Here is a 17,733-nt window from a genome sequence, read left to right as displayed (position 1 = left end):
TGGTGGTATGACCAAGAGAAATAGAGACTTCTATGCTAATAATATAAAGAGGTAAAGTTCGTGTGGTTGTAGGAGGTAATCTCTGGATCTACTGGACCGATTTGGAAAATTGTTTTACCAATAGAAAGCTACGTTATTTGCGAGTGTCCAAGGCTATGTTTGATCCCCATATTCACACGGGAACGGGAACTACGTAAATGAAAGCGCCGGGCGTCATATAGTGGAATTTCTGCGTCTTTTAGAAATTTTGTATTATCTCCGAAACTATTTAAGTAATTAACATACTGTAAAGGGCAAATCTTATCTCCATAATACCCTTGTGATTATTAAATAATTTATTTTAATAAGGATTAAAGTTTAGTTGTATAAATAATGACGTAAACCTAAGTATATAAAATTAATAATTTTTAAAACACAAAACGCCTTTTTTCTTCTATATATCAGCTAATATATAGAAGATAGATATATGGTGTCGCGGACTTTTTTGTAGAACTTTTAAAGATACATAAAGTCTCCATATATTAATTTCAATTTTAGCATGCGAATAAGTCTGTATAAGAGGATTTTCAGTCCGACCTGTATGACAAAAACTGTGATAACTCGGCTAATACATATGATACCAATATAAAATATAACCTATAGCACTCCCCGATAATGTAGCATTCTACTGGTGAAAGAATTTTTAAAATCGGACCAGTAGTTCCGAAGATTACCCCATTTAAAAAATGTGACAAACTTACAAACTTTACCTCTTTATAATATTAGTAAAGACTACGTATGTATATCTTTTACAAAATTAAGTTAACACAAAACACTATAATTACAGTTACTAAGTTTTAATTAATTTATATACACAACAATCGAAATAATACCATAAAACGAAATAATAACTAATTACACGAAATACGTATGACGAAAGTCAAAAGTCAAAACGAAACGAATAAAATAAAATTACAAATTATTTATTTGAATTTAAAGTTTAAACCTGATTACCTGAACCTGGTCCTGAACCTAAACAAAGAAAGTACGACGTATCTAAACTATAAATTAAAACTTAAAGCATGTCTCTAATCTCTATTTCTAAATCTAAAAAGCAAATACAATACGTAAATAGACAGAGTCAGACAAACAGTACCTAGCTAACTTTAACTACCTACGTGGTACGTGCCTAGAAGTAGAACATAATCATTAACAATTAACATCGACTTGCCAAAATCTAAGTAAATTTTTATCACCAACACCCAGTGTTACCAACTCTCCAAAATATTTATCCCTGAAGTTTGTGTCAAAAACCCCTAAAATCGCCTTAATTATTGAGTTGTCCCCCTAAAAAATATAAAGCCATAATAATTTAGAAATATTATGCTGTAATATGTTTCAAAAGTCTATATTTAATACTGACAAAATATTACGTATTTATCTGAAGATTCAGATTTTTTGAAATCATACATGTTGAGGAAAATTGCCGTCAGTTGCCTCAGAGTGGTTGTAGAATAACGTATTAGATGACGTTATAATATAAGTCGCTAGGTCAAGAAAAAAATATTAAAATTATCATCAATTTAAAAATATTAAAGAGTCAAAAAATCCCTTTAAAAAATCCCATTTCACTTATTTGCCCCCTGAATCTGGGGGGAAAACCCCTAAGTTGGGAACCCTGCCAACACCAATGTATGTATGTAGTCGGCATAAATCTCCCTAGCGCCGTACAAAAATATGGTGTTTTTGCTCAACGCCATCTATTGGTAAATGGATAAAACGCCTACATAGAGTTTAGTAACCAAAAATGCTGATCCCTATAAAATACGTAGAAACCTATAGAGGAAGGTTCAACTTAATTTGGCGGTTGGCGCTTAAACATAAGCGGCATTCCGCCTTTTAGAAATTTTGTATTATCTCCGAAACTATTTAACTAATTAACATACTATAAAGGGCAAATCTTATCTTCATAACATCCTTGTGATTATTAAATAATTTATTTTGATAAGGATTTAAGTTAAGTAGCATAAATAATGACGCAAACCTAAGTATATAAAATTAATAATTTTTAAAACACAAAAGGTACTATATCTGCTAATGTATAGAAGATAGGTATATGGTGTCGCGGACTTTTTTGTAGAACTTTTAAAGATACATAAAGCCTCCATACATTAATTTCAATTTTACACAATGGTTAAGGCAGCGCATGCGAATAAGTCTGCCTAAGAGGATTTTCGGTCCGACCTGTATGACAAAAACTGTGATAACTCGGCTAATATATGTGATACCAATATAAAATATAGCCTATAGCACTCCCCGATAATGTAGCATTCTACTGGTGAAAGAATTTTTAAAATCGGATCAGTAGTTCCGAAGATTACCCCATTTAAAAAATGTGACAAACTTACAAACTTACAAACCTTACCTCTTTATAATATTAGTATAGATAACCTATAGCACTCCCCGATAATGTAGCATTCTACTGGTGAAAGAATTTTTAAAATCGGACCAGTAGTTCCGAAGATTACCCCATTTAAAAAATGTGACAAACTTACAAACTTTACCTCTTTATAATATTAGTAAAGACTACGTATGTATATCTTTTACAAAATTAAGTTAACACAAAACACTATAATTACAGTTACTAAGTTTTAATTAATTTATATACACAACAATCGAAATAATACCATAAAACGAAATAATAACTAATTACACGAAATACGTATGACGAAAGTCAAAAGTCAAAACGAAACGAATAAAATAAAATTACAAATTATTTATTTGAATTTAAAGTTTAAACCTGATTACCTGAACCTGGTCCTGAACCTAAACAAAGAAAGTACGACGTATCTAAACTATAAATTAAAACTTAAAGCATGTCTCTAATCTCTATTTCTAAATCTAAAAAGCAAATACAATACGTAAATAGACAGAGTCAGACAAACAGTACCTAGCTAACTTTAACTACCTACGTGGTACGTGCCTAGAAGTAGAACATAATCATTAACAATTAACATCGACTTGCCAAAATCTAAGTAAATTTTTATCACCAACACCCAGTGTTACCAACTCTCCAAAATATTTATCCCTGAAGTTTGTGTCAAAAACCCCTAAAATCGCCTTAATTATTGAGTTGTCCCCCTAAAAAATATAAAGCCATAATAATTTAGAAATATTATGCTGTAATATGTTTCAAAAGTCTATATTTAATACTGACAAAATATTACGTATTTATCTGAAGATTCAGATTTTTTGAAATCATACATGTTGAGGAAAATTGCCGTCAGTTGCCTCAGAGTGGTTGTAGAATAACGTATTAGATGACGTTATAATATAAGTCGCTAGGTCAAGAAAAAAATATTAAAATTATCATCAATTTAAAAATATTAAAGAGTCAAAAAATCCCTTTAAAAAATCCCATTTCACTTATTTGCCCCCTGAATCTGGGGGGAAAACCCCTAAGTTGGGAACCCTGCCAACACCAATGTATGTATGTAGTCGGCATAAATCTCCCTAGCGCCGTACAAAAATATGGTGTTTTTGCTCAACGCCATCTATTGGTAAATGGATAAAACGCCTACATAGAGTTTAGTAACCAAAAATGCTGATCCCTATAAAATACGTAGAAACCTATAGAGGAAGGTTCAACTTAATTTGGCGGTTGGCGCTTAAACATAAGCGGCATTCCGCCTTTTAGAAATTTTGTATTATCTCCGAAACTATTTAACTAATTAACATACTATAAAGGGCAAATCTTATCTCCATAACATCCTTGTGATTATTAAATAATTTATTTTGATAAGGATTTAAGTTAAGTAGCATAAATAATGACGCAAACCTAAGTATATAAAATTAATAATTTTTAAAACACAAAAGGTACTATATCTGCTAATGTATAGAAGATAGGTATATGGTGTCGCGGACTTTTTTGTAGAACTTTTAAAGATACATAAAGCCTCCATACATTAATTTCAATTTTACACAATGGTTAAGGCAGCGCATGCGAATAAGTCTGCCTAAGAGGATTTTCGGTCCGACCTGTATGACAAAAACTGTGATAACTCGGCTAATATATGTGATACCAATATAAAATATAGCCTATAGCACTCCCCGATAATGTAGCATTCTACTGGTGAAAGAATTTTTAAAATCGGATCAGTAGTTCCGAAGATTACCCCATTTAAAAAATGTGACAAACTTACAAACTTACAAACTTTACCTCTTTATAATATTAGTATAGATAACCTATAGCACTCCCCGATAATGTAGCATTCTACTGGTGAAAGAATTTTTAAAATCGGACCAGTAGTTCCGAAGATTACCCCATTTAAAAAATGTGACAAACTTACAAACTTTACCTCTTTATAATATTAGTAAAGACTACGTATGTATATCTTTTACAAAATTAAGTTAACACAAAACACTATAATTACAGTTACTAAGTTTTAATTAATTTATATACACAACAATCGAAATAATACCATAAAACGAAATAATAACTAATTACACGAAATACGTATGACGAAAGTCAAAAGTCAAAACGAAACGAATAAAATAAAATTACAAATTATTTATTTGAATTTAAAGTTTAAACCTGATTACCTGAACCTGGTCCTGAACCTAAACAAAGAAAGTACGACGTATCTAAACTATAAATTAAAACTTAAAGCATGTCTCTAATCTCTATTTCTAAATCTAAAAAGCAAATACAATACGTAAATAGACAGAGTCAGACAAACAGTACCTAGCTAACTTTAACTACCTACGTGGTACGTGCCTAGAAGTAGAACATAATCATTAACAATTAACATCGACTTGCCAAAATCTAAGTAAATTTTTATCACCAACACCCAGTGTTACCAACTCTCCAAAATATTTATCCCTGAAGTTTGTGTCAAAAACCCCTAAAATCGCCTTAATTATTGAGTTGTCCCCCTAAAAAATATAAAGCCATAATAATTTAGAAATATTATGCTGTAATATGTTTCAAAAGTCTATATTTAATACTGACAAAATATTACGTATTTATCTGAAGATTCAGATTTTTTGAAATCATACATGTTGAGGAAAATTGCCGTCAGTTGCCTCAGAGTGGTTGTAGAATAACGTATTAGATGACGTTATAATATAAGTCGCTAGGTCAAGAAAAAAATATTAAAATTATCATCAATTTAAAAATATTAAAGAGTCAAAAAATCCCTTTAAAAAATCCCATTTCACTTATTTGCCCCCTGAATCTGGGGGGAAAACCCCTAAGTTGGGAACCCTGCCAACACCAATGTATGTATGTAGTCGGCATAAATCTCCCTAGCGCCGTACAAAAATATGGTGTTTTTGCTCAACGCCATCTATTGGTAAATGGATAAAACGCCTACATAGAGTTTAGTAACCAAAAATGCTGATCCCTATAAAATACGTAGAAACCTATAGAGGAAGGTTCAACTTAATTTGGCGGTTGGCGCTTAAACATAAGCGGCATTCCGCCTTTTAGAAATTTTGTATTATCTCCGAAACTATTTAACTAATTAACATACTATAAAGGGCAAATCTTATCTCCATAACATCCTTGTGATTATTAAATAATTTATTTTGATAAGGATTTAAGTTAAGTAGCATAAATAATGACGCAAACCTAAGTATATAAAATTAATAATTTTTAAAACACAAAAGGTACTATATCTGCTAATGTATAGAAGATAGGTATATGGTGTCGCGGACTTTTTTGTAGAACTTTTAAAGATACATAAAGCCTCCATACATTAATTTCAATTTTACACAATGGTTAAGGCAGCGCATGCGAATAAGTCTGCCTAAGAGGATTTTCGGTCCGACCTGTATGACAAAAACTGTGATAACTCGGCTAATATATGTGATACCAATATAAAATATAGCCTATAGCACTCCCCGATAATGTAGCATTCTACTGGTGAAAGAATTTTTAAAATCGGACCAGTAGTTCCGAAGATTACCCCATTTAAAAAATGTGACAAACTTACAAACTTACAAACTTTACCTCTTTATAATATTAGTATAGATATAGATGATCATGATGCTACTTTTGAATCTACGTTGTCCAGCAAAGTATAATAAGAATCTACTTTGAGACTATTGCTATTAGAATTTAGATGGTTTACTATGTTTAAAATAGTCATATGTAATTTAAATTTGATTATTAATTATTTTTGATGTCTTGTTTTGATATTGAATTTAGTCTAAATATTTCAATAGTTCTGTGTTTGATTTTTGCAAAATGATGTTTTTCTTGCAGTTTTAATAAATCATGTAACTTAATTCTTCATTAAAAAGCTTATTTTTTACGGGCTATTGCAGGCCTCTGTCCTTAAAGAAAAAGGAGATTTGGTTCAAACCCACCGCTGTGCTACTGAGATTTACTAAGGGAAAAAAAGCTCCTTTTTAAACACCATGATGTAAAGCCCTTGACTACAATCTCACCTGATGGTAAGTAATGATGCAATCGAAAATGGAAGCGGGCTAACTAGTTAGGAGTAGGATGAACTCCACACTCCTTTCGGTTTCTACACGACATCGTACCGGAACGCTAAATCGCTTGGCGGTACGTCTTTGTCGGTAGGGTGGTAACTAGCCACGGACGAAGCCCGACCAGCCAGACCTGGACCAATTAAGAAAATATCAATCGGTCCAGCCGGAGGTCGAACCCAGGACCTCCGTCTTGTAAATTCACCACGGAGGCAGTCGCAACCACTAACCTAACCAGTGTGAGAGGTTTATTCCCCATGGTCCCTGCAGGAACGACCAAAATCCCCGGAAAATACAATTATTCCCCAAAAATATTGAAAAAATTTCAAAATGCTTGAATTGTTGAATCATATTTCAAAATTATAATCAATAAAAATACGTTAACAGTTGGTATACAGCATGTAAAACGAATAAAAAAAATATATCGACTATTATATTTTGAATCAATATAATATTTTGAATTCGGCAGCAATAAATATCTCGTAGGGATCACGGGGAATACGCCCTACGGCAATCTAATCCTCATAATAATTTATTTCAACAACAGTTTTGTTTACATTATTTACATTACATATTAACATCACAGTCAAAACAAAACGTACACGAAAACGTGAATCAATGTCGCTGCAAGGATCTGACCCGGCGCATGCTGCACGTAAACCGGGTTACGGTATGACCGGGTCACGCGGTCACAGCATAGCCCGGTCACCCGGCCGAGACACGCCCGGCCCCGGGTTCCCCAATACCCACCCGCAGCTAAGATTTTATACTCTCAGATATGTCACTAGCGCGTCGAAACTGAGGCGAACAAAGGTGGCTAATTGTCTTAATTTCATTTAGTCAAATAGTAAAAATCCGTGATACCCCAGTGGATGACCTCTGTCTCCGATTACAGAGGATGTGGGTTACGGTGAAGGATAAACATCGTGAGGAAACCAGATAATTTTCTTAATTCTCTGCGTGTGTGAAGTCTGCCAATCCGCATTGGGCCAGCGTGGTAGACTAATGACCTAACCCCTCTTATTCTTAGAGAAGACTCGAGCTCAGCAGGGAACCGAATATGGTTTGATAATGACGAAATAGTAAACAACGAAAGTAAAGTATATATAAACAAATAGGTAATACATAAAATTCGTCTGCAACGTTATGTGTGTTCAGGAAGTGTAAAATATATACATACATAAATACATACGTGTATAATGTTTATGTATATAATGTAAGTAAACACAAAATTGTGGAGCTCAGTGAAGTAGCTAAAATCTGATAATTTTTTGCGGTTAGGCATGTAACATGTCTAATAGCATAAAATCGTTGACCCTCACCTTATTTGCGAAGGATAACGATGTTTGTACCAGTTTATTTACGAGTATTACACAAGGTTACAGTTACAACATAACCCGGCCGCAATAAATTCTACGCTGTTATATATTTTTTATTGAGAAGGACTTACCTACCTATGATTTATGATCTCTGTTTTTCGAATCGATCTCACAGACAAAGTAAGTAATCATTATTAATGATTAACAGTAAATTGCCACGTTCCAGTGATGGTTAAAGATAGGTATATAAACTTGAATTTTAGGCAACAGCATTGAACTTATGTGGTAGGTACTAGTGCGGTTTCACCCGCGTGGTTCCCGTTCCCGTAGGAATACGCGGATAACATATAGCCTATAGCTGTAGTATACTATAGTATGTAATAATGGGCTATCTAACACTGCAAGAATTTTCCAAATTGGACCAGTAGATACTAAGATTAGCGCGTTCAAGCAAACCATACCGCTAAACAATATAATTTCGTCGTTCGTTCGTCACTTTAATTTCAAACTGTACTTAATTAAATTATCATTTACTAATATAAAAAGAGTAAATATCTAACATAACACAAAAAAAACAGTTTTTAATTAAAACCATCACAACATCCTTTGATGGTTTTGAGGCACCCAATGCAATGTGTGTTCAACACAATGTTCAAATAACGCTGCTTTCTAGTGGTAAAATGATTTTCAAAATCGGTTCATTAGATTTAGAGATTACCCCCTACAAATACTTTACCTCTATAAAACATTAGTATATATAGATGAAGCTTAGTAGGTATGGTAATGTGTACAGATTTTCAAAACCATTTTCCGTCCGTTTTATTATCACTCACACGTTTGTAGCTCGTCGACTCCCCGAGCTGTGTATTGCCTATTCTCGTAGTGTGAATCCATTAGGATGCAGTATTATTGCATTTTTCATCAGAGCGTATAGCTACACACTCATCCTGAAACCCTAAAAGCTCTATCCGATGGAGATTACCCCCTATAATACCACGGACTTTACCTCTTTATAATATTAGTATCTAGATAAAGCTAAGGTAATATGTACGGATTTCCAAAATCAAGCCATTTTATTTTCACTCACACGTTTACAAAAGTTTGTAGCTCGTCGACTCCCCGAGCCGTGTATTGCCTATTCTCGTAGTGTGAATCCATTGGGTTATATTATTATTGCATTTTTCATCAGATCGAACTACATTACGTATACACACTCACCCTGAAACCCTGAAAGGTCTATCCGATGGAGATTACCCTCTATAATACCACAAACTTTACCTCTTTCTAATATTAGTATAGTTGAAGCTAAGGTAATATGTACAGATTTCCAAAACCAAGTCACTTTTATTTTCACTTACACGTGTATAAAAGTTTGTAGCTCGTCGACTCTCCGAGCCGTGTATTGCCCATTCTTGTACGTGCGAATCCATTGGGATGCAGTATTATTGCATTTTTCATCAGAGCGGACTACATTACGTATACACTCGTCCTAAACCCTGAAAGCTCTATCCGATGTCGATTACATTCACGCGGTCACAGTCGAGTGTCGCCGAACACGCCCGAAGCCCGAAGCTCAAACTCAAACGCGAAAGCTCAGGCCAGTCCGTAGAAAAGCTCCGCGAAAAAGACACGCTTTTTAAGTTGCCGTTTCACCACATGTGATAAAACTTTTTTTAAAACAGTGCCGTGACAGACTATACACATTTTATACCGTATATTATATGTTGATGAGTTTTAGCTGTGTTAAAAAATGGGCATAACCGATGTGCCGAAATTGAGATTGTAGGCTAACACAGGTTCGTACTATAGCTGTCTAGAAACGTCGTGTTTGTGGTCATGTTCTAGTATCTTAGAAGTAGTTTTTTGATTGTCTGTAGAGATAAAATCTTTGATAAATTCTTGGTAGAAGACGTCCGAAAAAAAAAAAGTTTTACCGACAGTATTTTACATTGATAAAAGTTTCTACGAAAGCACATGTAAAATTAGTTGGGTAGGTAGGTTCCTTGCTACCTTTCTAGCTTGTAATTTATGATAAAAATTAAATAAACCAAGAAATTTAAAAATATATGAATGTAATCTACTTATTTGATAATAAATATTTCTTACATTTTGCTTTTCAATATAATTATTTAGAAACTAATAATAAAAATAACTATTCTCTCCTACTTTCTTTTTTCTTTATACAACACAGCTTTTTCTTTACTGCTTCAAAGTATAATTTATAAATGAAATGTATACTTCGTAAATATTCTCTGTAAGTGAATGTAAATTCTTTAAGAGAAATAAAGATTCTTTGACCACAAATGTCTGCTTCCTGGGTCTTGGAAGGAAAGTATTGTAGAAATTTCAGTACATAGGTAGCAATGAATAGTCTTGCCTGGTGGCAAAAGGGTAAATTTTTAAATTATTATTATTATTAGGTATATTATTATGACCCTTTTCACCCTTGTTGTCCCCGTTTCTAGGGGAAAATCGTGATAAAAGTATGTGCCACTCAGGCTATAATCTACCTCTTTGCAAAATTTCATCGAAATCCGTTCAGCCTTTCTTTCGTGATTGAGTAACAAACATCAACTTAACTTTGTATTTTGTAATATTAGTAAGATTTTTGATACTTTTTGAAGTGTAAATTCACATCTTTGTTCTTTATAATACCCAAGCTTTTATTAAAAGTTAATGAAATTTCTGTTGGATCATAACGGCGAAAATATATTACAAAAATAATTGAGATTGTCTGTGTTTACTTGGCTAAAACAGACAAGGAATTATTATAAAATAAATGAATAATCTCGTAGTCTTTCTTACACAGTTGCTTTAGTATGAACAGATAAGTCTTGGGTTCCATTTTCAACTCTGTCAAATAAGGATCATATACAGGATGTCCCGTAAATATTACTTTACAAGGTGAAAGCTGACATTAAGGCCTTCTTAAACAACGCAATATATTACGTTAGCCGAAATTTAACAGTTCTTAAGTTATGTCTTTTAACTATTTATTTATGTTTTTATAAGTAGAATAATCAGTATATTGATTTATACATTTTAAATGAACATTTTTTTAAGCTAGATTTACATCTTAGCCTAGCACTTTATATTTCAATGTGTCCTTTAAAATTCATACAAAACATCGTTAAAAATTTTAGAGTAATTAGACCCGTGTTTTGGAAAAAAAGTCACTTTGTCGAAGAAAAAACTGTAACAACTATTAAAAAATTATTACCAAGTATAAAATCAACGTTCAAGCAATTCTTCAGCCTAGAACCCAAGCCCATTAATGAAGGTTTTTGCATTTTATAGAAAAAGAAATTAACTTAAAAACCTTGAAAAATTATTTCACCAATACATAAGTTACATTACCAGGGAGTAACATAAGATATATTTTATCCCCTTATTCCCACGGGATTTTGAACTACTCCGGTGAAATCGCTGTGACTACCTTTATAAGTATAAGAACTTCGCTGGAAATTCATTGGAATTTCTTCTCTTCTTCCTTCTGGGCCGTATCCGTACTTAGACATTTGATTGGCCGTTGTACGTGGGTTTTGGTTTTGTGATTTCTTATATTTTACCTTAACATTTATTAATTATTTTGTATATTTTTCAGGCATACGGACTCCTGTGGCAAACAAGTAACATAATGTTCTCTTTATGCCGACGATACAAAGATGAACATGGTAAGTTTAGTTAGAATTTATATCACAAACTAATAACAGGTCACAGCAGAGCGGGATTAACCTTTAGGCAGAGTTGATATCGGCCTAGGGGATTACCGCATGCACAAAAATTATTGAATTTGAAAGAGATGTTGTTGCTTTTACGCATGCTGTTAGTTAATGAAATATTATCATCTATTTAATATACCGACAATACATAATACAAAAGCGAAAGGTTTCTCATCAAGAAATCTCGAAAACCGTTTGACTTACAAAGTTGTTTGATAGAGAGGTAATATTTATCAACTATTTAATATACCGACATTTGGTGTGGAGGTAAAATTTATCAAATATTTGTCATCTATTTACTACGAGTATACCTACGTAATATAAAAGCGAAAGGTTTCTCATCAAGAAATCTCGAAAACCGTTTGACGTACTAAGATTTTTGGTAGGGAGGTAATATTATCAAATATTCATCATCTATTTAATATACCGGCATAATATAAAAGCGAAAGGTAACTCATCAAGAAATCCCGAAAACCGCTTGACTTACAAAGTTGTTCGGTAGGGAGATAATATTTATCATTTAGTTACTATACCTATCTACATAATATAAAACCGAAAGGTCATCAAGAAATCTCGAAAACCGCTTTGACTTACAAAGTTGTAGTTAGGGAGGTAATATTTATCAAATATTTATCATTTAGTTACTATATCTACATAATATAAAAGCGAAAGGTTTCATCAAGAAGTCTCGCAAACCGCTTGACTTACAAAGTTGTTTGGTAGCGAGATAATATTTATCAAATATTTACCATTTAGTTACTATATCTACATAATATAAAAGCGAAAGGTCATCAAGAAATCTCGAAAATCGCTTGACTTACAAAGTTGTTTGGTAGGGAAGGTTATAATTACCTTATCTCTGCTAAGAACTAATTTTGCGATAGGGCTGGATTAAGGAGATCTAACGGTGAACAAAGTCGCGGGCGTCCGCTAGTTTAACATATTTACAGATCAAAACGATCCTTACAAAAGGGTCTTATATCTATATCATACCTGCATCTTCATTTATCTATATCCTATAAAATAATTTCACCGCGCTTTTCAGCCTGGCTATCCAGCGCGGAAATGCAGCCAGTATTCTTGCCAACATTCCACGTGGGCATGATTTGTAAAGTTATCAGGATAAGTTAGCTTAAGTTCCTTATTTTATTCTTTCTCATTAAAAAAACCATTCTATTCACTTGTCCATTTGGAAAGAAGAAATAAATAAAGATTATTAATATATCCCCGTACATATAAAACAGTCCCCGGGAATTGAATTAAAAGAAAATTCACAATAGAACATGTCATAATATGAAATAGAGAGAGGGGTTTTGTTGGAAATATTCAAAAGCATTTTTATGATGTTAACGAAGTCAGCAGCACTTGAAACTCCGCATTATATCATTTTATATTGTCTGTAGTTTTGTTCCCCTTGCCTTGAGGATGCTCCACGGTGCGTTGAATAATGAAAAGGAATAAAATATGTAGTTCAGCATTCAGATGCAGACGTCGTGCTCGCCTCTTGCGATGACATGCTCGTATTTAATTCTAACGCCCTGAAAACGGATATACCTACTCGTATCTCTTACTTTTTATTTATTACTAGCAGACGCTATGCGATTACACACGCGTAGTTCTCGTTCCCATTGGAATGATATAAGATAGCATATGGCACTCACAATTGACTGCTTTCTATTCATCGTTAAATGGGTCCCTCCATACTAAGGAATGCTCAATTTTATGTCACAACCCAAAGACGTGCACGCACATCTTATCTTAGTACCTAACAAGCGCATGCATGGACGTGGGCTTAAAAATATACTGTTTATTTTTTAATTTAATCCCTTAATTATGCCTTCGTGTTCATTTTGGAAGTGTAAAAACACAAGCAAGCTACAACATGAATAAAGAGAAATGTGTTGCGAGTGATGACGTACTCAATGTGCGAATCCAATGACAATTCCGCGACGGATTCTATTGGTAAAAAAATTTCAAAATCAAGATTCTGTAGATCCAGAGATTTGCCTCTACAACCTTGGTAATAAAATACCTTAAATAAAAGGATTTCTCAAGTCTCATTAGCTTATATTTCTATGGCGTGGATTCAATCGTACCTCCAGAAAAAAACATTTTTATCGTAGGGGATGCAAGGGAATCCAGCAGTGTTATACTCGTAGGTGTATTACTTTTTTATCGTAGAAAATTAATTTACCTGAAATCTTTATACGTATCTTCTTTACAAAAATATATTCTATTGCTATTTTCTCTTCAGCCCCCTACCCAAATGGCACGTCGATTCTCTTTCTACGATTGCTAACGCTTCGAAAACTAGAAAAATGTATGCGAATGACAGATCTTCATCACGTGACCTGTCGATAGCAAATGTCATTCCCATACATCTTTCTAGTTTTCGAAGCGTTAGCGATCGTAGAAAGAGAATCGACGTGCTACTTGGCTAGGGGGGCAGTACATAGCATATACTTCTTTTTTTACGCGATTGCAAGAAGGGTTATATTTTTCGCGCGTATCTTGTATGTATGTATGTAATATTCTATAATACCTCATATCTTTCAAACCACTAAACGGATACGTAATGACAAAACAACTGTGAGACGCTATAGACTAGAGGTGAAACAAAAATCTTTTTCGAATATAGCGATATGGGTATCAAATTCAGAGACTACCATTTTGAATAGATATACCATTTTGAAATTCATCAAGAGGATTTCAAAATGGTATATCATGGCCATATTAAAAAAAAACCTACAATTTTAAAAATGTTATCTATCAATCGCTATACAAAATACGCGAAGCGGATTTAAGCAGTCGGTTTTTTTTAATTATTACCATATTTAATAAATAAATTTTACTCGTATTAAAATAAATCTGTCAGTCTGTTTCCTAGAGTTGCGTATTTACTCTAACTCGTTATTCCAACAATGGCAACGGTTTCTAAGGACATTTTAAATGCCTGTATAAAATGATGTCACGCTTAAAATGTGGTGTGTGGTAGTATGTAGTTTCTGTGATAAAATCTTCATGTGCAACTAGCTTAAACTATATCCATTACCGCCCGTCTGATGCGGTCAGGATTAATTAAAATTATGACAGCAATATGGCAGTGTAGCCCGATACCGGAAAATTGCAAAACGAAGTGCCTTTAATCTTTAAGCCTATCACCGATTTTCATGCTCGTTGCGCTATGTTAACAACCTTTTCAGGGCAATACAAAATTCCCTTGGGAAATACCTGGTAATCGCCTTTTTAAAATGAAAAACGAAATGACCGCAGGACTTAACTACTCTAAGCTTACCGATGGAAATTCAATCTTTTTTTTTTACATTATACTTTTATTTTCTCATTTCCTGGAAGCTATTTGTTGGAGTACCCAAGTCAAGTATTGGTGTATCACAATTGTTACTCTCTTTAGATTTCGAATAGGAAAAGGGAGAGGGTTCGTGAAGGACGAGGCATTAATGCCAAGTATTTCTACTTCTCCTTATTTTTAGCTTTAGTTGTTACGCTTTTTGAATTGGACTTGATAGGTTCGTATATATGGTGAATAATAATAATAAAAAAACTGACTCAATAGGATACAATCGAGTAAATTGTAGAGTCAACATCTCTTGAGGACGCTTTCGAAGTAATTTTTTTCGGATTTTCAGTCGCATCTGAGTGACGTTGTCGCTTGGTTTCGTCGGTTTTTCGCCGAGAATATCATCGGTATTACATCTGCCTCAAACACGTCCTAAAGACCACGAACGCTTTGTCAAGAGCGCAGCGACGAAGAAAAGGATAAAGAAAAAATTAATAAAAAAATAATTAAAAGTAATAATATTACCCATAAATACAATGAAAGTAAGCCTGTCTGATGACCGTTTGTCGGTCTATCTTTCTGTTTGTATGTTACCTTTTAACGGCTAAGCCTCTGAACCTACTAGGCTACTTTTTATCCCGGAAAAAAATCACGAATTTCCATATTCCATATTCTCTTGTTATTATTGAAGGAGATCATCAAGTTTCGTGGACTGTTTGACGAAGTGTCTGTTTTTTAATTTTGTTTGATATTATTTTAAGTAGGTACGCTTATAGATGGGGTATTGGGTAACGGATTGATCGTGTACATATTTATTTCTCCACCCAAGAAAAACGTCATTCACGAAACCGACTAAAGTAAAGAGGGACTTAAAAGCATAGCCGTCACTTAAGAGTGATAAGGGTCTATGGGTAATAGGTATATTATGTAAGGTAATACGGGACTGAAGGTACACATTTTAGGTAATACATATTTGGAACCTAAGACGGTTTTGTGCAACGACTTGAGTATCCATAGATGAGCCTCTCGGTTTCACCTGCGAATATCCTGTCCTGTGGAAATATTAAGTTAACAAATAGTCAGCAGGCTAATTGACTATCGTTATCAACCCATATTCGGTCATTATCTCTCAGGCTCAGGCTCTGCTGAGCTCGAGTCTCCTCTCAGAATGAGAGGGGTTAGGCCAATAGTCCACCACGCAGGCCCAATGCGGATTGGCAGACTTCACACACTCAGAGAATTAAGATTAAAAGAATAAAGAAGCGATTTAGCGTTCTGGTACGATGTCGTGTAGAAACTGAAAGGAGTGTGGATTTCGTTCTACTCCTAACAAGTTAGCCCGCTTTCATCTTAGATTTCATCACCACTTATACCGACAGGTGGGATTGTAGTCAAGGGGTAACTTGTAGAGAATAAAAGAAATATATTAAATATGTTATGTTCCTACAAAATCACCGCAAGAAGTGATCCGAATTTAGCTACTCCACTGAGCGCACACATGCACATCTTTGTATTTACTTCTATTTGTATTCAAAATCGTTTGAATTTATCGGGGATAATATTTAGCCTATAGCCTTCCTCGATAAATGGGCTATTTAACACTGAAATAATTTTTCAAATCGGACCAGTAGTTCCTGAGATTATCGCGTTCAATCAAACAAACAAACACTTCAGCTTTATAATATTAGTGTAGACTAGCTGCCGCCACGCGGTTTCACCCGCGTGGTTCCCGTTCCCGTAAGAATACGGGGATAATATATAGCCTATAGCCTTTCACGATGAATGGGCTATCTAACACTGAAAGAATTTTTCAAATCGGACCAGTAGTTCCTGAGATTAGCGCGTTCAATCAAACAAACAAACAAACAAACTCTTCAGCTTTATAATATTAGTTTAGATTACCCCTACGACCTTACAAATTTTACCTCTTTATAATATTAGTATGGGATAGATTTGGAATTAGTTGGAAATTAGAATATACGGTAGAAGTATGTTGCGGTTAGATTAGCTGAAACTTGTTTTCCAACTGGTTGAAACAATTCTGCTGTAACTCCTCCTATCATTCCTAACTTGCAGTTTTGAAACTATTTAATGGTAAAGTTAACGTAATATTAGTGTTACAATACATGGAAATATAAATTATTGACTCGCTTGTTGAAGAGATAATTTTTAATAATAAACTGCGGATAGACGGACAGACAGACGGACGTGGCTAAAATATGGTATGATATGTTGAGATAAAAAACGTGACCGGTAAAAGTACATACAATAAAAAACGTTAAACATGAAAAAAGTTGTTAGGCCCGTTTTTTGGTAAAAACTCACTTTGTACAATAAAAAAGTAAAGTTTCATTGGCTAAAACAACTATTCAAAAATAATTACCAAGCAAAAAATCAACGCTTATGTATTTATTTAGCACATGGTACGATCAAACTGCATTGAACGTAGAGATTTTTGTATTTTGTACAAAATCCTATAGGTATAACTTAAAAACCTTAAAATTTCGGCTATCACATACTGCGTTATTTTAGTAGGCCTTGATGTCAGCCATCAACCTGTAAAGTCATCATCATCATCATCATCACATCAGCCGATGGACGTCCACTGCAGGACATAGGCCTTTTGTAGGGACTTCCAAACATCACGATACTAAGCCGCCTGCATCCAGCGAATCCCTGCGACTCGCTTGATGTCTTCAGTCCACCTGGTGGGGGGGTCTACCAACACTGCGCTTTGTAATGTGGGGTCGCCATTTCAGCACTTTGGGACCCCAACGTCCATGGGTTCTTCGAACTATGTGTCCCGCCCACTTCAGCTTCGCGACTCGTTGAGCTATGTCGATGACTTTGGTTCTTCTGCGGATCTCCTCATTTCTGATTTGCAGAGATATCCTGCCTATTCACCTGTAAAGTTTGT

At 34.1% G+C, this 17,733-nt stretch overlaps 1 protein-coding gene across 1 annotated transcript in view; it reads left to right on the top strand.

The window, feature by feature from the left end:
• The first annotated feature begins 9,152 nt into the window (after positions 1-9,152).
• LOC112056965 (uncharacterized) overlaps positions 9,153-17,733 on the top strand; it is an 83,260-nt gene continuing 74,679 nt past the window's right edge. Inside the window, exons 1-2 of the mRNA XM_024097453.2 lie at positions 9,153-9,592; positions 11,401-11,470. Coding sequence (XP_023953221.1) covers positions 11,434-11,470 — 37 coding nt within the window. The 5' untranslated portion in view covers positions 9,153-9,592; positions 11,401-11,433. The remainder of the gene's footprint in view (positions 9,593-11,400; positions 11,471-17,733) is intronic.

This window comes from Bicyclus anynana, chromosome 21, assembly GCF_947172395.1.
Source record: "Bicyclus anynana chromosome 21, ilBicAnyn1.1, whole genome shotgun sequence".
NCBI classification, from domain to species: domain Eukaryota; kingdom Metazoa; phylum Arthropoda; class Insecta; order Lepidoptera; family Nymphalidae; genus Bicyclus; species Bicyclus anynana.
This window is presented reverse-complemented; position numbering and strand designations above follow the sequence as displayed.